Here is a 22,150-nt window from a genome sequence, read left to right on the forward strand (position 1 = left end):
TGACTCGTGTGATGGCCAATTTTTGGAGAAGGCTGGAAAACTGCATTCAGGAGGATGGGCACCACTTACCCGACGTAATTTTTCACAAATAATATTCATCTTCAAATGGTATGTCATGACAAAGAATTTTGTGTATTAAAATAAAATATTTCATTTAAAATAACTGTGTACTGTTCATTTCAAAAACGTCAGATTCCCATCGGTCACCCTGTATTTCCAGAAGGGTAACTTTTTGGTTAAACTTTATAAGAATGTATTGTTCCAATTGTTTGACTACATTATGGTATTGGGCATGTTATTTCATATTTTGGCAACATTTTTGTCGTATGTATAGTATTGGGGTGCGCTTGTCAAATTTCAGCTGAAAGCGAATATACTCTCACTTTGACACTCATGAGCTGATAAAAAAACACCTCCGTTTAAGGATTCGTCTTGATTTTGAATCTGAAACAATAATGAGCAGCTGCAAATGGATAGATGCAGAATGAAATTTTTCGTTTCTCACAAATATTACCACTAAACTTCGAATTGTTGAATTGGAGATTGGAACTTTTCAAGACATATTGCTTTGAAAAGAACCGTTAAAAAGTAATTTATTTAGAGGTTGAGAAATGGACCTATTGAGCATGATGCAAATTTTGAATTTTGAACAATAATTTTTTAATTGCTTTAAAATTAATTGGTTCACATATAAATAGATTATTTACGTTTTCGTGATTAACTCCCAATCCGTAATTAAAAAGCGAGATTACCCATACAAAATTTCTCTGCCGAAATAAGAGATTATAAAATAATCCTAGATTATTACCAATCTTTTTTAAATACAACTCGGTGTTTTCTGTGTTATAGATAATTATTTTTACGAATGTAAAAAGAAACGTCAAAGTGAAAACTAAATAAAATGGTTGCCGGCAAAGAAAACAGGTTTGTAGACATAATTTTAATAAAATGTTTGTTAGGTATTATTAACTATGCATTCATATAACAGAAAAAAGCGTGTGTCCATAAACGCTACTTATTATAAAATGTAATATCGAATTTCGAATGCATATTGCTGCCATAATTTTTTGAAACCTCAGTGAACGTCGTTTACGGATTTCCTCCAACTGTTTATTATTAGCAGCCAGTTGAGCAATTAAATTATTAGCTTTCCTTCTCCTCGTATTTCCTTCATATCGTAAATAATAATTAAACAAAGCAAAAACTCCAAAATATTCCACCACCGCAATTTCTGTAAAAAAAAACCTTTCAATAGTATTGACTGCTGATTGTCAATTTTGCAGGTAATCCGCCACATGTGAATGGGTAGATTAATTTTGTGGATTTATTGCTAATTCTGCATATGTGAACGTACTTTAAGTCTATTAACCCAAGGCATATTTAGATTGAACTTATTATTACGAAATGTATAAAGTAATGCATATACATATGTATGTTGTGTGAACTTGATATTTTGTCATAAAACCCAAAGTACTATATGAATATGTTAAAATATATGAATATAAATAAAATGTTATTTTCTGACTGAAAATTTGGTTATTTTTCTTTTCCGCTCTTGGCAACACTGGTTGTGACTGCTGTCATTGCTTTCGTTGTTGTTTACTGTTCGCTCGTTCGCTCCGCAAACGAAACAAAAAAGTTCGTATCTGAGAGATATTTTCTGCGTTTGTGTTTATTAGACATCTGAACGTTGTTTCGAATGGAGTTGAACAGTTACGGACAGATTGCCGCGTTAGTTGCTACGCTTTCGTGAATAAGTTATGTTTTGCTTATTTGGTTTTTAGCGTTATAGCTTTCATTAAGCTATTATTGATTCTGGCCTAAATAGGAGCTCGAATCGGCCGATTAAGTGAAACTACACACGACTACGCTAATATTTTACGGTTCGTGTGTGTGTGAATATAGAATTTATAGAATTCAATTCCGAACACTAACTACTTACTTTTGAAGAGTTAATGAGCGGTGTGAACGTGAGTAATATAAAAATTTGTGGAGGCAGAAAAGATTTTTCATTATGTATGTGTAATGCGTATATCTGTATGTATTTGCTGAAAATAAAATAAAATAAAATAAAAACCGTGAAGTGAAGCTATGAAGTTTAAAAAGTATATTTTTTATAGCAAAAAGCAGTGTAAAAGTGAATAAAAGACCTGAGCAATGTGCTGTTGAATACATATATATTATATGTGTGTATATAGTATACATAAATGCACTTGTGCTGCCGTATCTTTTATTATAATAGGAAAATATAACATTTTGAAGACGAATTATCGATTAGAGCTTTAAATTTTTCCAAACGAGCTACAAGAAACTGTTAACAGTATTAACAGTCGCTAAAATGACCTGCCAACACAGAACGTACGAGTTAAGTTCGAAACTGAACTGAACGCCAACAATATATACATAAAAAATTAAAAAACAACGACAACAGCAACGACTGCTGCAAAACCTGCCAAACAAGTTGACTGAAAAATAAAATAAAAACGGTAACAAACTAACAGCTACATACATATGTGTTTATGTATGTTAAAAACCTGCGAAGCACAGTGCCCAATTGAAAGAAAAATTCAAAAAGTTAATATGTAAGAAAAGCTACTAGTAATGTATTTGTGAAGTGAGTATGAATGTGTCCAGGTGTAACACGAAATGATATTGAGAATAAAACTAAAAATAAATAGCATGAAAAGTATGAAAGAAACGACTACAATACTGCCTGTCAACGAATTTAAAATTCCCCCTGCATGAATGATTCTCTTGGCTTAAATAGTGAAACTAAATCAGACCACTTATTGACATTGACGTATTTTGCTCCGCACTGTGACACAAACGTGAACGAAAAAAGTGAGCTTAAGGGAAGTGCAGCTCAGTAAATGTTGCTGATTCACACCTTGATATACCCTGTGCCCACCTCACCAGCCAATCAATCTTTAAAGTTTCCTGCTCACATAGATATATCGCCCACGTCGTCTGCAACTGCAAGACAATAATAGACAAAGACTACAAGCAGAAAACATAATAGGAACAACAGTTTGTGGAGAGTACAGAGTAGAGGCATCACAAGGTATTGATTGGGGCCAAATATTTGCTCAAGTAAATAGAAGTAGAGTGCTGTTGGATTTTAAGTAAGTTTGTGGACTGAGTCCGTAGTGAAGGTGGCATTTTATAGCGAAGGCACTGAACGACGTTGGGTGCGCCAAGCCGTCATGGGGGTACTTAGGTGGCGCGATCTACCCGGATCGCGAACTTCAGTCGGAAATAATAACAACAATACTAGTGGTGGCAATAACAACAATCGAGAGGTAAGTGATTCACGGAGAGTATTCGAAATTTAAATGTGTAGGCGAACTTGAAATTAGTTAACTAGAAGTTTTTTGACTTTCAGCAAAGGTTTTTTTTACCACAAAAAAAAAAAAATAATTTATCCATATACACAACTGCATGTGGATATTTACTCGGAGTTGTATATTTTTCTGTATCAATAAGAAATTGCTGTCTTGTTTTTGTTGCATTGGACTTACTTTGAATCTATAGTTTCAGTTCACTATATACGCATGTTCTGTTACTGATAAGTCATTTCCGAGTGCGTAGAGATCGGGCATATACATATCGCACTTGTTACGTTAAAGCGTAACAACTCAAAAAGAAAAGGAAAAGAGTAACCACTCAAAAATTGGTTATTTTAGCGCAACTACTAAACAAATAAGAATGAAACAACCGTTATATTGTTTTTAATGATATTTTCGTGCAATTACATATTTTTTCCCTTGTAATACCTATATTATTAATATTTACGGAAACAGTTTTTCGTCTCTACTGAAAATGTTCAGATTTTGAGTTGTTACGCTTTAACGTAACAAGTGCGATATGTATACAGTATGTCAAGAATGAGTTTTAGCATAGAAAATAAATTCAATTGTTCGACTTCGTTAGCAAAAATTAGCACTTTTTTATCTTTGACTTCTTTTTTGTAATGATTCATATTTATTCACAGTATTTAATTAAAGGAAATTAATAAAACAAAAGCTGCAAATTCTTTAGAAAAACAACAACTAAAGCAATAAAAACAACACATTATTTCGACACTGTCAATAAACTGTTTTTACATTTTGTTTTACCAAATGTGTTTAAAATGTGTTGCGCGATTAACTTCGATTTACCGTTATCTCCACTTTGCAATGACCACTTTGATGCTTTCGTTTTATTATTCAGTGAAATTTGTTTGTCTTATTCGGACTTCAAATTTAAAGATTATGTTTTTAAAATGCTTGGCAAAAAATTATCCTTTCATATTACTCAATTATTATATTATAACTAGCAAACCCGGCTCGCTTCGCTGGGCACACTAAAATAGAATAGATATGGTTTAGAACAGAAAAGATGGAAAACTAACCTTCATCACTACAGTAAAAGGAGAAATTCGTACGATATCAGGAACCCCCGTTTATACAAGAAATTACCCCTATCTTATGTGTCTAAAGGACCACGTTGAAAAACAACTTCAAGAATATTTACGCGATGGCATCATTCGACCATCTCGATCACCATATAATTCACCAGTATGGATAGTCCCTAAAAAGTTCGACGCATCAGGCGAAAAAAAGTATAAGATGATAGTACGAGTAGACTATCGTAAACTCAACCTTGATACAGTACCCGACAGATATCCAATTCCGTATATTAATGAAGTATTAGCACAACTAGGCAAAAATAATTTTTTTTCAGTACTTGATCTTAAGAGCGGTTTTCATCAGACTCCCTTAAAAGAATCTGAAATAGAGAAGACAGCCTGCTCTGTAAATAACGGGAAATATGAATTTACCCATCTTCCTGCCGCACTTGATGGCATTCTAAGAGATCATATCGCATACGATGCTTTTATACCGATGATATACATAATTATTGTCAGTAAAAATCAAGAGAGCCATTTTAAGGACATTGAATTAATTTTTAATACCCTTTCAAAAGCCAATTTAAAAGTTCAACTGGACAAATGTGAATTCCTCAAATCTGAAGTCGAATTCTTAGGCTTCATAATATCAAACAACGGTCTTAAAACAAACCCTAAGGAAGTAGAAAAAATTATACATTTTACAGTTCCGAGAACCTTGAAAGACTTAAGGTCATTTCTACGCCTTTTAGGCTTTTTTCGCCGATTCGTTAGGGAATGGAATGGAATGCCTTACGTCTGGCGGAAACCTAATACAGATCTGCACAAAAGCAACATAAAACCGACTGTAAAACATGGTGGGGGCAGTGTAATGGTATGTGCATGTATGTATGTCAGCAGTCGGTGTAGGAAATTTAGTGTTTGTCGAGAGTATTATGGACAAAACAATGTACCTCAATATTCTAAAAGATAATTCACTTCAAAGTACTGCGAAACTTGGAATACCTCAAGATTTCCGTATCTATTAGGACAATGACCCTAAACATAAGGCGGCAATCGTGCAGACATGGCTCATATGGAACTGTCCACATTTAATGCAACCACCGGCTCAGTCACCTGATATGAACGCCATCGAAAATTTATGGTCATTACTGGAAACAAAAATCCGCACACGTCACATATAATATAGTAAGCAATAGAGATCAGATAAAAACCGTAATTTTGAAGGAGTGGAACAAAATCGGACCGGAAGTATCGAAAAAGCTAGTGGAGTTAGTGCCAGAAAGGTTAAAAACTGTTAATAAAACCAAAGGATACCACACAAAGTACTGAATCATTTTTAAATCATTACTTTAACTTAAATTTAAGAAAAAATTAATCTGCATGAAAAAAACCGCGACATAAAATGTTGAACTGTTCTATATTTTTTTTTTTTTTAATTTTTGTTTAAAGCTTAAAAAAATATATGAAAGTACCTTTTTTATACTGCAATAATCGCTGATAAATTATTTGACATTTAAATTTTTTCAAAAAAAGTTTTAGCTTTCAAAATACAGCATTTGAAGTTTTAGCAGTTCGCCTGCATGAAATAATCGGTGAGCCACTGTACATATACATATATAATTGGCTCTTACACCCTTGTTTGGGTGTTTGGCCGAGCTCCTCCTATTTATGGCGTGCATCTTGATGTTGTTACTCAAATGGAGGAACCTACAGTTTCAAGCCGACTACGAACGGCAGATATTTTTTATGAAGAGCTTTTTGAATGCAGAAATACACTTCGAGGTTTGCCATTATAACGCTAATTTTATTGTACCTTTTTATATCATGCCAAATTTGATTCGGGCTGGAGTGGGGCGCTGTGCAAGATGCTAATTTCTGAAGATTTGCTTTGTGACTAAATAAAGCGTTAGTTTTTTCATAAGCGGGAAATGGGTATTTTCACGTAAGCGGAAATGGGTATTTCAGAAGTTAATTTGTCGCCACAGAATTTAAATTTCTGTCAGTTAGCGCGCTCGGTAATGAATTTGCGGTATTAATTTTATTTTATCAGCACATATGTATGTATATTAGATTCAATCTATGTAAGAATGGGGAAATAGGCACTTCCGTGCAAATTTTTGAAAATAGTCCATTTACAATTAGTTTAGCAAAATGCTATCTATGTCAACGTTTTAAAATTCGTGGGTATAAAAATTCGTAGGATAGTAATCTTTAAAAGTTCATCAAATTGTTAGATATAGTGGCATCTTCTATAATCTTCCCTCTTGAATTCCCTGTAGAGAGCGCCACAGTAGGCTCCACAAATTAAAATCCCTTTTGAGAATTTTATTTTTATTTTTTTCTCCCATAATTGGTGAGTATTTCTGTAGCATAAACGAACAGAAATGCACAGTTATCTGTAGTTTAGATCAGTAGCCCTTCTTGGTGGTTGCGTTAGCTACCCGCCTTTTTCTTACTTCGCGTTGTTTGTTGTTGTTGTAATAGCATAAACATTCCACGTTCCTGTACGGGGAGGGCTGCTGGAGTGACAGTCCATAGTCGGATATAAATACGGGTCGTTCCGTTAACGTAGAACCGACTGTCGCGTTGATTGTTGTTTTTGTTGCAGCAGAAATATTGAACCTATCAGTGTAGTGCAAATCGCGGGTCGTGTTCGTCTAGCTCATCTAACTTTAGGCCCAGGAAACTTGCTGTTTTAACAGGTTGGGTGCAGAGGGAGAGGGATGTTTGATGAGTGGGTTTGATTGGGAATGTGAAAAAGTGGTTAGTGTTGTGCGGGGTGCCTTTACATGTTGGCACACGTTTGGTATGTCGGGTTCAATTCTGGATAAGTAGGAGTTTACCCTGCTACAATATCCAAAACGTAGTTGTCCCAGGGTTACGCGGGTCTCTCAACGTAGCTGAAGCTCTTCATCTGCTGTGGGTGGCGGTTGGACTCCGATTATAGCATTCGGGGGTCGTTAGCTTAAGAGGTGGTAAGTGTCTCCCGATGAATATCATTGAGCGTATGTCTAAACACTGTCCGGTCCAATAGTTGTCGGTTCGATTTGTCCGGGATCTCGTCGGCTGAGGAGGTGCCTCCTGACAGGCTCAAGCAGGTGCCTACATGGGCGAAACCTACGGTCGCAGTTTGCTGAGCAGTTTGTTGTGCTCCCTTATAGGTAGCATTTATGCCTCGTGGCAGTGTCTGGTCAAGTCTGGAGCTCACTAGTTCCAGGCGACCAGACAAGCTCAGTGTAGTATAGAACCGGCCAGCCAATTGCCTTCTTTGTCTTTGTCCCAAATGCCGCTGGCAAACGATTTGAGGATCTTGTTGCGATTTTGTACTTTAGTGGCAAAAGCAGTTGTGTGCGCAGCGAAGGAGAGCAAACTGTCACACTTTACTACACCCAAAATTGTGGGATTGTTAACAGTCGGAATTGGTGTGTCATCGACTTTTACCTTGAGGGGCAGTTTGACCTCCTTTGTCCAGTTGGTAAAGAGGGTCGCCGTGGGCTTTGTGGGGGAAAGTTGGAGATTCCTCGAAGTGAAAAAACCAGAAAGGTCGGTAAGGTGTCGTTTCTTTGCCGCATAGGCCATCAATGCCATTCCTCGACGCCATTATCGTGCAATCGCGTAGGAGACCTGAGAGACTCCATCTGTCGGGCGGCTATAGCGGCTGGAGGAGCTTCAATATATAGAAGTTGCTTTATCTTCCTCTGTTTTTTTTTTAGATTTGGTCTCGAAAAATCACTGACAAGTGTCGACACTCAGATAATTAGCGGACCACCTCTTCTGCCCTGGCGCGAGTGTCAACTGTGAAATGTCATCTAGTAGCGTGGAATGGCTGACAGTATGAAAGCCTTCTTCAAATTCAATACTACTAGGACAGTCTTCTCGCAGGGACGGTTTTGGTGGGTGTTTATGTGTGTTTGTGGCGGTGAGTGCTCTGATGTACTGTGCGCTCGTGGGGAAGCCATGCTGATTTGGGACTGGGCCAGGTGTTTCGTAGGAGAGCTTCCAGTGTCTTCACTACTGGGGAAAGGAGAGTTATCGGCCGATAAGATTCCCTTTGGTTGACGGGTTACCCAGGTTTCAGTAGTGAGACCACTCTCCCTTATTTCCACTTGTCACGAATAATGAGAGTGACCCAGGACAGATAGAAAACTCTTGTGAGATACCCTACTCCAAATGGATCCAGATTTTTCAGCATCAGTATGTTAAGTCCCTCAGGGCCAATGACTTTTAAAGCTTTAGTTTTGTTCATGGCCTCCTAAACCTCATCACAAGAGAAAGTAAGTGGCGCACGGTTGTTCGTTAATTTGTGCAGCCGTCTGGTAGTGAATTGCCGGCTAAAATAGATCGCGCATCTTTTCGGGTCCGGCGAAATGCAACCGTTGAAGGTGATATCCACCTTGTCGTTGTGCTTCGTCGGGTTCGACAAGGACCTTACGGTGGACCAGAGCTTGCTCACACCAGTGGTGAAGTTACAGGTCTTCAGGTGATCTACGCATTTAGTCCGCTTATTGTTGCTGGAGACACTTGGGGGCGGGAGGCCTGAAGAAGGTGGAGCCGTGTATGGAAGACGCAGCAACTCTTATTCCATACTCGTACCCTATGCTGATGGGCATATCAAATGCATTTTCTTGAGGTATAAGCAAACACATATGTATACATAGTATATATGTATATACATGCATACCTAAATATACACCAATGGTTGTCGTCTAGCTGTTAAGTCAACTGTATTCTTTACGGAAGATTACGAGAACGTGTTTTTGCTGTCAGTTCCACTTCAGCGTATGTTTATGTATAGCTTTTGTGTTGGGAATCAAATAATTTGAATATGCACACAGTTTTTATCTGCTAACATACCATATACATATGTATGTACATAGTACTATTTTTTCGGGCGACTATAGTGTCTCAATAATCTGCATATCAGCAATCTGTACTTTGTCGTCATAAAGGTTGGTAAGCCATTATATCTCCATATACATCTACCTATGTTTGTATATGTATATGTAGATACATTTGTATGTAGACTGCATGTCAGCTTCACTTCATCTGTTTACTGATTTATCCCAACCTCTGCGTACAAAAAAGCAAATCCAAATTGCGGTTCTTCATAGACTACACCGTAATACCGCCCTTTACCACTGCACTATTGCTTCACTATTACCTTTCTCTATACGTTTTTGGTTACTTTATGAGTTTTCCGCTATGCTAAATTGCCCTGAGTTGCGGTATTTCACATTATTATTTTCTTTAGTATTGTAACCTCAGGCGGGGGGCAGTCAGTTAGTTAAACAGTTCCCGCTTTTCGTTTGCCCTGTTGTGCTTTTGTTGGGACAAAAAATATATATTTTTTTTTAGTGTAAATTTTATGCGGAAGGGTCCGAAACCATAATTTTCGTGCTTGCCTTCACCAACACACATGCATCCTACTGAATATTTTTTGAGTTTCTCATATGTATGTATATGTTTCCCATCTCACATTAATTCATCTCAGCACAAGAGATCAGTTCAACGCCCAGGCTAGAGGAATCCAAACAAAGAGGCAACGCATTAGCACGTCATATGTACATATGTTTGTTCCGTCAGTTTTCGTCTTCATTTATTGAGTACGACCAGTTTCAACGCTTCTGCGTTACAAGCACCAGTTTCTCTACACTGTGCAGTTTATGCGTTGCAGTGCGAACCCCACTAATTATTTATGTCCGAACCGAATTTAACATGCGGCTGAGTGCGCGTTCGCCTGCATCTGTGTGCATGAATTTGATTGCGTATTTCTGGTGAGTTTTGTAATTCATTATATAGTAGAAACTTAAACTGAGCATTATACATTTTTTTACTATTTTGCTCTGTGGGCGTGTGTTCCTTAAAGTTTGTGTAATTTTGGCATGTCGCTTTGTTTGCATTAATTTAGATATTTCCCAACTGTGCATACATATTTGCCGATACTTCCATGGTTTTTGAGAGGTAATTTGAATAACTGGAGGTGTACCATGTTCTTATACTTAGATAGTTAGAGGTTTTGCACCCTTTCATTGTTTATTAATTAACTCCCTGCCTGTTGAGGTAACTTTGAGTTTTCGGTTGTCTAATTAGTTAAAATGCGCTAAATCTAGCTGCAAAATATCAAAGTTATTTCTGAAAAAAAAACATACATATCTACTCAGGTACAATCTAGTGTTGATCGTACATAAACAATTATATAAATATTATATTTGGGCCTATAAGCCCAAACTTAGCTCGAATTTGAAACTGATTCCTGAAAAACAATGTCATGCTAAATTTATAGAAAAAACTTTTGAGAGTAATTTTGTTGTGCCGTCATTTAAAAAGAGCTACTAGAGGGAAGTGAAAGGAAATTTTCAAAATAGCCAAATTTTATAAACAGCAGTAAAAGTTATTATAGTTCAAATTAATGTAAACATTGGAAAACAATGGATAAGAGAATAGACAAAATGAGCAAAGAGCAAGAGTTTGAGGCGACTTCAGTGTAACAATTGATTCTGTCAGATTTACTCAATTTTTGGAGAAAGAGCTGCTTACTTGCTCACCCGGCAACTGCAACCGTGTGGACCCATTGCGCGCGTGGACGCCAGGTAGAAACACCAATGGCAGTCAGGTCGTCGTCGACTTGGTCTTTCCAACGTAGATTGGGGCGTCTTTTTTTCGAGTTCCAACAGTGCATTTCGAAAAGAGCACCTTCTTTGCTGGAGCGTTATTGTCCATTCGCTCAACCTGACCTACCCAGCAGCCGCTGAATTTTAATGCACTTTACTAATATACATCGATGTCGACGTGGTTCCATCTCATTCGATATGCATTATTTACGCAAATCGGACCATAGATCTTGCGAAGAATTTTTCTCTCGAAAGCTCCTAATAATCCTCCATCGGTGTTCGTCAATGTCTAGGGCTCAGCGCCACATAGTAAGACAGGGAGGATAAGTGATTGATAGTTTTTTTTTCGTGCATCAAGAGAGGGCTCTGCTTTTCAATTGCCTAACCAGCGCAAAGTAGCACCTGTTGGTAAGAGTTATTCTTCGCTAGATCTCTTGGCTGACGTTGTTTTTTTGGTGTTAATGCTGCATCCTAGACAAAGTCCTTGACTACGTCGAATTCGTAATTGTAAATCGCAATCTGCTGTCCAATACGTGTAGACTTTTTGGTTGTTGGCACAAGGTACTTTGCCGCAAGACCCACACGACGCGATTATTTTTCAAGATTGGAGAAAGTTGCACTGACTGTCCGCTAACTAATGCCTACAATGTCGATATCATCAGCGTAAGAGAGCAGCATGACGCTTTTATAAAAAATAGTGTCGGAAATGGCAATGTTGGCGGCGCGAATAATTTTCTCCATCATCAATTGGAAAAGTCCGGATGAGCTTTGCGGCAATGCTTAACTCGACATGGCGGTCCCTTATCGGGCTGCCGAATACAGCTAGGTAATCGACGAAAAGGTGGTGGGTGTCGATCTGCTTCTCTTGGGTCTTCCCCAGGATTTGGCGTAATGTGAAAATCTCGTCGATGGTAGATTTACCTGACCTGAAATCACACCGACAAGGCCTAATCATGATGATTTTATCCGACCATATTTTGCCTATGATTACACCGGCACACAAAAAAAAAAAAGTGGGGAGTACTTTTGACTAGACCCATATATCCCTATGTATTTTGACGCGCTGAATCCGAATTCAGTGTCCGTTTTGCCCGTACACCCCCAAAATTTTAAGTAAATAGCGAAAAACCGTGAACCGATTTTCAGCAATTTTTCACGGGTTTTCGCGGTTTTTCGCTATTTAATCAAATCTTTGGGGGTGTACGGGCAAAACAAACACCGGATTCGGATTCAGTGCGTCAAAACACACTGAAATCAGGTATAATACACTCGTACGAAAACTTTTTAACATTTACCAACGTATAAAAAGGCGATTTTCAGCGATTTCTCACGGTTTTTCACGGTTTTCACGGTTTTAGCCTATTTAATCAAAATTTTGGGGGTGTACGGGAAAAACAAACCCCGGATTCGGATTCAGTGCGTCAAAATACACTGAAATCAGGTATAATACACTCATAATAAGAAAAGTTTTTGAAATTGACAAACGTCTATAAATGCGATTTTCAGCGATTTTTCATGGGGTTTCACGGTTTTTCGCTATTTACTTAAAATTTTGGGGGTGTACGGGCAAAACGGACACCGAATTCGGATTCAGCGCGTCAAAATACATAGGGATATATGGGTCTAGTCAAAAGTACTCCCCACTTTTTTTTTTTGTGTGCCGGTGTTATTTGCACGCTTTTCGTTAGCTCATCACCTCCGGCCTTCAAGAGGTCTTCCGACAGGCCATCTGTATCCGTAGCTTTGTTGTTCTTAAGCCGGGCAATAGCTCCCAAGACCTCGTCATAGTCAGACGGTGGAACGTCCACACCGTCATCAGGAACTGCACTACTCGGATCAAATTCTCCTCTGGTGGGGGTGTTCGCTTCATCACCATTTAGTAGTTTTGAGAAGTGACTCCTCCATGTCATCAACAAGCTCTGTACGTCTGTTACCAGGTTTCCATTTTCGTCCCTGAAGGAAGAGAGCTCGGTGTTGGAACCATTGGAGAGGCATCTTATTCTTTCGAAGAATTTTATGGCCTTACTCCTGCTGCCGTACATCTCGATCTCTTCGCACGCACTGCCTTGTGTTTCTTGAGCTTGAGAAGCCGCTTCTCCTCCCTTCTGTTCTCTCTATTTCGCTCCTTAGCAGCTCGCGTAGCAATTGACTGCAAAGTAGCTCTGTATGCAGCGTCGCGACACTCCTAGTCGTATAACTGGTTCTTTTGATGGCGCTGGTAGCCAAGAACCTCTTCGGCAACAGGCCGTAGAAGAAGAAGATTCCTCCTGGCAACTCCCAAGTGAATGGCGATCAAGGACTTTCCCCACTTGCGTGTTCTTCTACACACGGAACCATAGGAAAAATAATTAATTTATCATAAATTCAATTGAATTATTTGTTGATATCGCACCTGCTTCGGGCGCATAATGCCAAACTGTGTAAGTTACTTTCAATGCTTGTAAATATGTTTTTCATATATACATAAATATTATATATGTAAATATGTATGTATAAAAATTCAGTTTGTATCCTCATTCTTTTCACAATGCAATATTGTATAGTATCATTATTTTCTTATAAAACTCGATTAGCAGAACACTTTACTAATGCTTTATATTTGATTCTGTAAATAAAAGTAGTTATTTGGACGCGCGATATGCAAAAACAACAACGAAAACCATATTTTGTGTTGTCTCAAAATTATTTTTCCAAATCAAAAAAACATTAAAAAAACACCAGAAACTTAATGGTATACAATGGTATTGGAGTCAGCAAAACAAATGGCTGAAATGTTTTCTATTAACAGTGCACGATATTATAAATCGCGTAAAACACTCTAGTGGCAAATCAAAAAGGCTCACACCAAGGATAGAAAGATCAATAGTGAAACAAACTGACGAAAAACCACAGTGCAGTCTAAAGTACGTTCACATATGCAATGATTAGCAATAAATCCACAAAAATTAATCTACATGTTCACTTATCGCAGATTAGCTGCAAAATTGACAATCAGCTGTCAAGACTGTTTTCAAAGATTCTTCATAGATTTTAATTATTATTAACGATATGAATAAAAGACAAATGGAAGCAACATTTAATTTAATTGCGCAATTTGCTGTTAGTAACGACGTCTACTGAGGTTGCAAAAAATTATTATTAGTTTTCTCTTTTTATTTAGTTTTTCCTTTTACGATTCTTCTTATAATACGTTCACATATAAGTAGATGATCTACTTTTTCGCGCTTAACTCAAAATCCGTAATTAATTAAAAAAAAGCGCGATTTCCCATACAAAATTTCTCTCCCAAAATCTGAGATTATAAAATAATCCTAGATAATAACGATACTTATTGACAAACAACCCTGTGTTATCGATAATTATTATTACGAATGTAAGGAGGAACATCAAAATAAAAAGTAAATGAAATGAAGTTATGGTTTTAATAGAATTTTTGTTAAATATTATTAATTAGGGATTAATTTTACTGAAAAAAGCGTGTGCCCATAAACGTTTTGTCCTCTTATTACTTACCATAAAATGTAATAACGAATTTCGGATGCGTATTACTGCCATAATTTTTTGCAATCCCAGTAAACGTCGCATATGGATTTCCTCTAACTGTTTATTATTAACAGCCAATTAATTGCGCAATTAAATTATCCATTCCTTCTCCTTGTATTTTCTTCATATCGTTAATAATAATTAAAGACACCAAAAACACCGAAATATTCCACCAAAATAGTTTCTATGAAGAAAAACCTCTCAAAGTAGTATTGGCAGCTGATTGTAGATTTCGCAGGTAATCTGCCATATGTGAACGGATAGATTAGTTTGGTGGATTTATAGGTGATTAATGCATATGTTAACGTATTATTACAGTGGCAATAATAATTATCGCGATAACACAGAAAACACAGGATTGTACAGCAAAAAGTATATTTATAATCTGAGATTATTTCATAATCTAAGTAATCGGAGTAAGTAAGCGGCCAAAATCGCGTAAACGGTTATCGTGTCAATCAAGAAGAATCTAGCTTTTTAATTACGGATTACGAGTTAAGTTCGAAAAAGTAGATAATCTAGTTATATTCGTATTATTATTATATATTGGTATATTACAATTCTAGTTATATTTCGCACTCTGTGGAATATTGATGACACAAAAATAATGCTATATAACCTCTATGAACTCAACTTAGTTTAGAGGAAGCCGCTAACAACTCTAAAAAGTGAGAACATTATTCCTACAGTGAAATTGGGGAAGCTAAATGTAATGGTATGGAGTTGTTGTATTTGTAGTAAAGATGTTGGTGAAATTAAAATAATTGAAGACAACATGACAAAAGAAATGTATTTAGACACTTAACGTAACAATTTTAACCGAAGTGTGGTAAATTTTGGACTCACTGATTCTGAAAATCCAAAGAAATTGTTATTCAAATTATACCAAGATAATTATCCCAAACACAAGTCTTACATATGCAGGTCTTGTTTGCTACACAATTGCTGAAAAGGGTTAGGTACTCCTACAAACAAAATTAACTTGGCACAGTGCATCAAAGAGGAATGGAAAAGATTTCACAGGAATATGACCTAAAAAACTTATTTCATCAATGCACAGGAGGTCACAATCTGTGATGCAGATGGTCACTCTAAATATTAACGTAAAAATAATCATAAAAGCCATTTATTTGATCTTTCAATTCATGTGTGAGAAGAACAATGCCGGGTATAACATATTTTTTTAATTGCGTTTTTTCTAAATCACTTTAAATAAATAAATATCTCGTTTTTCATAAATGGCGGAAAAATAGAATCAGTTTATTTTGTTATAAAAATAAATAAATACGTGTATTACTTTTGAAATCCACATAAACAAATTTTCCTTGTTGGATATTTTCATATGAAAAGATTTTTGAGCAAACTAAATTTATACGCTGTTTTGGGATTCTAAAGGGTTTTCCAATAAGAGGTGTTATTTTGATATTCAAAGAAAAATGGTATTTTTTAATATAAATGATCGGATGTTTATTCCATTATAAAGAAGAAAGTATGCCGTTAATATTGGAAAATAACATCAGGCAAATTACCAGCTCGGCCACGCTTACAGCACAATATCCTTTTCATGAAATTTTCCATAACCGAATTGCAAAGTGGCTGCCCTATGTCCTCGATAGCCTTACGAATCTTATCATTGAAGTCTTGAATCGACACTGGGCTGTTGGCGTAGACCTTCTCTTTCACGTGACCCCAAAGGAAAAAGTCACAAGGTGTTAAATCACAAGATCTCGGTGGGTAATTGTGGTCACCTCTTCGAGAGATAACACGGTCCGGAAACTTTTCCCGTAAAAGATCTATGTTTCGTTGCTTGTGTGGCACGTATCGCTGTCTTGTTGAAAATAAACGTTGTCCAGATCAATACCATCCAATTCCGACCATAAAAAATCGTTAATCATCTCTCGATAGCCTTTTACGTATTTAAATAACACCTGTTATTGTAAAACTCTTTATATGTCTTATTTAGAGTTTTCTATTTTCTTTAGTAATTTAACCTGATGTTGGAAAAGATCGTGCGAGCCACAGAACTTAATCGCTCAGGCACAATTTTTTATAAGAGCGTAGAATTGTTGGCGTATGCCGATGATATTGACATCATCGGCCTTAAAACCGCGCTGTTAGTTCTGCCTTCTCCACACTGGATAAAGAGGCAAAGCGAATGGGTCTGGTGGTAAACCATCATCAAACAAACAGTCGGCGCACTCGAGTTTCGCTTGTTGATGGTTATGATTTCGAGGTTGTAAAAGACTTCGTTTATTTAGGAATCAGCATTAACACTCGAAGGCCTCCTCTGCGTAGGAAAGATCAGGTGGAGAAGGACTTGACTTCACTGGGTATGTCCAACTGGCGCCGGTTATCACGAGAAAGATGTGTCTTTCATCCACTTTTAGACATCTTCACTTCAAATATAGCTATAATAAGTATAACACACAATTTCTTAACATGACGTATACAAGTACCTTTTTATATAAACAAAACCATCTAGCAATATATACATACATACATACAGTGCGGTTCACTTGATTGGATCCAATAAGTTTCATGGAACAAAATGGTTATTAAAGTAACCTTATTTAATCTACTAACACAAGGGTTTCTGATAATTCAAGTGAAGACTGTACTTTGTTCGAAAATAAGCATACACCAAAATATTATGCCATCGATCGGTATTTCGCAGCAGTAAAACTTCTGCACCTGTAAATAAGAGCTTGCTTTATTGGTTCATTTGAATAGAGGCACAAATAAGAAAAAATAATAGTACAAGAAATTTGTTTTTGAAGTGAAACTTCTTTAACGGCGGTCTGATGTTTGAGCGAGAATGGAGAGTGAATTGGAAAAAATGTAACGTTTAGAGGTTTCGTTACGCGAGAGAGAACAAAAGATACAACGTAGAGAGAAAGAGAAAGAGAGCTATACATTTTCTATACCTAAGACATAGGCTTCGCTGTAAGACAGAGTATACAGATATATAATATACAGCGCATGTTGCAGAGCAAAATACTAGTAAAACAGCGGTACCAATCGGACAACGCACATCAACAATCCCGCTTAACAACAACAAAACGATTAACGTTAAACGATCACATTTACCATTAGTTTGTGCTTGTGCGACGACCATTCACAAGTCTCAGGGAAGCACGTATTCTGAAGTTGTTTACAAATATGATAAAAAACATTCGCAATCATTAGTTTACGTTGCTTTATCACGAGTCACTTGTATTGAAGGCTTGTGGATTATAACGAACAGAAATGATTTTAGATTCTACCATGGTCGACGAGCATCAGTCAGTATGTCTCATTTACAAGATGAATTCCGGAGACTATCGTTAAATAGACTGGAAACTGTGGATAAGCAAATAATCGATTTCATGACTCAGAGAAGAGGGCTATCTGTATATACTCTTAATTGTCAGAGCCTACGAGCACATTCCGCAGATTTAACAGACTCTGCCATCCGCAAATCGAGTATAGTACTTTTGTCCGGAACTTGGTTAAACGATAACGAGGATATTAGTCTACCAAATTTCAATTGCATCATCAAATATAAGCGACTAAATGTTAAAGCTGGCGGTGTGGCAATCTACCACAATCAAGATGATAACGTAAATATCGTCACACCAAACATGGAAATGACTGCAAGGCAGTCTCAGTCATATTCATCAACAACCACACCAGTTGGCGATGTTTGCATTGCAGAATGTCAAACGCTGAATGGGAAAACTATTGTCATAGCCGCCATCTATATCTCACCGATCCAAAATCTTGATGACATAATATATTTCATTCATCGCTCACTACTGGTTTACAGCAACGCAGGTGCAAATGCACTTGGAAGAGGCGAAGACAAAATTCCATTAATTCTCGGGGGAGATTTCAACGTAAATTTCGGATCCAATGATTCTTTGCCGTTGATTCAATTTCTTCAAGAAGCATTCGGCTTACAGATAAACAATAACCCTAAAGAATCAACAACAAAATCCGGAACTACACTAGATGCAATTTTCACACGTTATCTAGAAAATATTGAATCACGTACATATATTTCATATTTCAGCTATCACAAACCAATTATATCAGTATTACCAATTGAACCACCAACAGATGATAGCATAATGCATATATAGTTAATAAAATCGAGTTTTGGTTACACAAATTTTATACTGTGGTATTTCTTTTGAAATTATCCCTGTCTCCTTCTCTTCCGCTCTCTCTCTCTCTCTCTCTCTCTCTCTCTCTCTCTCTCTCTCTCTCTCTCTCTCTTATTCACACTCATTTACACACAGAAGTTTTACTTCTACCACGAGTACGATGCTGCACATGATTTTTTTTTTTACATTTATTATTTAAAGTTAACAGTTTGTGTAGCCACCTTGTTTACCAATTAAATTAAATTTTAAAAATTAAATAAAAATTAATGCATCTACTCAAATGAACCGCACTGTACATGTACACAGTCCCACATATGAAAATAATTGTAAAAAGTTGGAAAAATTAAAAATGCTCCTATGTACATACAGTACGAGTACATACCTATTTTAATCAATTTTTGGTAATTACTTGCATATTGGGAGATGTGCCAATGCATATGTCCAGGAGTGTATGCTACGAATTGAAAACTGAGGTTTTTCGAATGTTTAGAGAAAGTGCTGCAATACGAGGCCAACATTGCTTATTATCATAAAACAAATACTATGTGCTGCATATACATATACACAAATGTATATATAAGTACATATACAAATATCACAAAGCGTTTGCATGTGCTTACATCCATATACCATATATGTACATATATGTGTACACGAATGCTTACTAGGTCCCACATGTACATATGTATTTAATAACATAGTATGGGCATCTCCTTACCGTTGCAATTTTCAAGTGCCTGCCATTGCAAGGTTCACAAACCCGCGCCAAGGACTTTTGAATAAGCAAATGTCTATATGCATTCGTATATGCACTTTTACATATATTTACAAAAACAAGTAGATACGTATATGTATTTACACAAATCCTATTTCAGCACCTAGCTGCTCTTGGGCAATTCATCAGGCGTATCTGGTTACGATATTGATTTTCGTAATACGTGGGACTTTTTTATAATGGGGCCCTGCGCACATTCATATGTTTGTAAATGTTTATCCACTAAATGCTATTTTATCTTATGACTAAATCATTAACTCAAGCAAACATTAAAAAACTAACCGTTTACAAGTCGGTAAGTGAAGTGTAAACGACCTGTCGGCCAGAGGTATCTAGTGTTGAATGAAACTGGATAATGACCCATTGGACTTTTGCGGTTTCTTATTTTTTATCTATCCGCACATCCTGTATGTGCGGTTTATCTATACAGCTAAAGATGGCAGATGAAATCAAGGTGCTAAATTTGAAAAATCTCAGCAGCATAATTATCCACCAATGGTTTTATATGTACATACATACTTAGTCTTACCAAAAATTCTGTAACAAATTTTACAATGCATATGGCGAGAAGTTTCGTTGCAAATTTCGCTTGTTAATAATGGGATAGGGAGCTAAGGAAAATCGCATTGCAGTGATTGCGTTACATAAATGTGGTAATAGTGCTACTGAGATTTACGAATTGCTGTGAAAACTTAATATTTCGACAATGTTTGTTTACCGCACGATAAATCGTTTTCCCAAACGCCTGAAGTGACAGACAGAAAAAGAAGAGGTCGTCTTCGCGTGGTTCGAACCTGTGCGGCCATAAAAGCCTTTCGAGAAAGAATTCGCAGAAATCCCCTTAGAAAGCAGAACATCTTGTCCAGGGATACATGTCAAGACTAATTAGAGATGATCTCCCCATGAAAGATTTCCGTCGCTCAAATGGTCATCTTTTGACAACGCGTTTGAAGAAAATTAGACTAGACCCGCGGTCAACAGCCGTGAAAATATTCTTTTCATAGATAAGAAAATTTTCATTGAAGTTTTTAATAAACAATACAACATAATCTATTTCTAAAACTCCTAAATACCTTAAAAACGTTTTTTCAAGGGTTCAGCGTGGTCACCACCCAGCCTCCGTAATGGTTTATTGGGGAGGAGTGTCTTGTTAAGGCGTTACATCTCTCCTTTTTTGCGAAAAAGGGTTTAAACTGGGGCAAAAGTGTGCCAGGAGGATGTCTTAGAAGGCGGGGTAAAGCAGTTCAGCAGTACTCTCTTCAATGGAGAGCGGTGGATCTTCCAGCAAGATTTCACTCCAATCCATAAGGCAAAAAACACCTAGCAGTGGCTAAAAAACAATATTCCTGTGTTCATAGCTGCAGAAGATTGGCCATTTGGAAGTCCAGATCTGAATCCATTGGACTACAGTTTGTGGTTAGAATTGGAAAACATAGCCTGTCGAAGACCTCACCGAAATTTGGAGAATATCAAACAATCTTTTGTTCGAGCAGCAATCGTTTGAAGTCTTATGTAAAAGCAAATGATAACCATTTCGAATAAGAATTTAATTAAATTTACTATAATAATAGTGTACTAAAAAAAATCCTCAATATCGGATAACATCGTAAAAATGATGTCAAAGTTGGAAAAATGGAGAAAAAAACAAAAGATTCGAAAAACTTACAACTACAGTCTCGTCAGTTTTCAATTTAAGGGGGAGGTAGGGTTTAGCGCTAAAAAAAAAAACACTTTTTTTGTGAATTTTTTACAGAAATATGGCTTAAGATACTTTAATAAAATCAGTTACATGTTATTGTACATCTTTTCAATAAGTTTTTAAAAAATATTAATAATAAAATATTGACAAATAAGCCCATGACAGAGTTTTTTTGGAGATATGTTTTTCGAGAGGTGCTCTGCGGTGCCAATCGGCATTCGTCGTAGAATCATCTGAAACTAAAAAAGTCGAATTTTTCAGTTAAAGTATGACGTAATGCTCCCCCCTACATTAATAAATTTTTTTTTTTTTCATTTTTGTAGTTTTGGTGGCAAAAAAACGTAAAACGAGCATTTTTGGCGAAAAATTTCGCCATATTTGTAAGTGAAAAACAACCTTAAAAAACAAAAAATAAAAAAAAAACAGTGTAGGGGGGAGGTATTTTTGATTTAGAAAACGTGTGCCAAATTTGAAAAGAATCGGTTGAATAGTTTCGGAGTTGTGATTGGCACCGACTTTTAAGAAGTCGTTTCGGGAAAAACGCGTTTGAAAAAATGACTCTGAGAAATTATCGATGCTCCGCATTCGAGGTAGAGTGCCTACAAAGGCTATAACTTTGAGAGTTCTGCTCCGATCCACTTAAAATTTTGACACAACATTCTTGAAATGATTTACTATAAGATGAGTGAAGAAAAAAAATTTCGATTTTGTGACCCTACCCCCCCCCCCCCCCCCCCCCCTTAAAGAAATTATGGACACACTGTCAAAAAGGCTTGTTTTTGTTATTTCGAACTAAAAAACAAAAAAAAATTAGAAATCGGATGGAAATTGGCGGAGTTAGGAGTGATTGTTCACATCAACTTATTGAAAAACGGGTTTTTTGCCATAAAATGAGATTTTGGGGGTGTATTGGAAATTTCTCCTATACCATTTTTTTTTAGTTTTTTTAGTCCTCACCTGATGCGTTTGTTGAGGAGCAAGAGTTCG

General features: G+C 36.7%; 1 protein-coding gene across 4 annotated transcripts in view; it reads left to right on the top strand.

Moving 5' to 3' along the window:
- LOC129246906 (rap1 GTPase-activating protein 1) overlaps positions 1 to 22,150 on the top strand; it is a 115,345-nt gene that overhangs the window by 67,838 nt on the left and 25,357 nt on the right. Inside the window, exon 1 of one of the 4 annotated variants that reach the window (XM_054885636.1) lies at positions 1,693 to 3,299. The exons of the other annotated variants lie outside the window; for them this stretch is intronic. Within the exon in view, the coding sequence (XP_054741611.1) occupies positions 3,204 to 3,299 (96 nt within the window). The 5' untranslated portion in view covers positions 1,693 to 3,203. Of the gene's footprint in view, positions 1 to 1,692; positions 3,300 to 22,150 lie in introns of those variants that run through there. 4 annotated transcript variants of the gene reach the window in all.

The sequence above is a fragment of the Anastrepha obliqua genome, chromosome 5, assembly GCF_027943255.1.
Source record: "Anastrepha obliqua isolate idAnaObli1 chromosome 5, idAnaObli1_1.0, whole genome shotgun sequence".
NCBI classification, from domain to species: Eukaryota; Metazoa; Arthropoda; class Insecta; order Diptera; family Tephritidae; genus Anastrepha; species Anastrepha obliqua.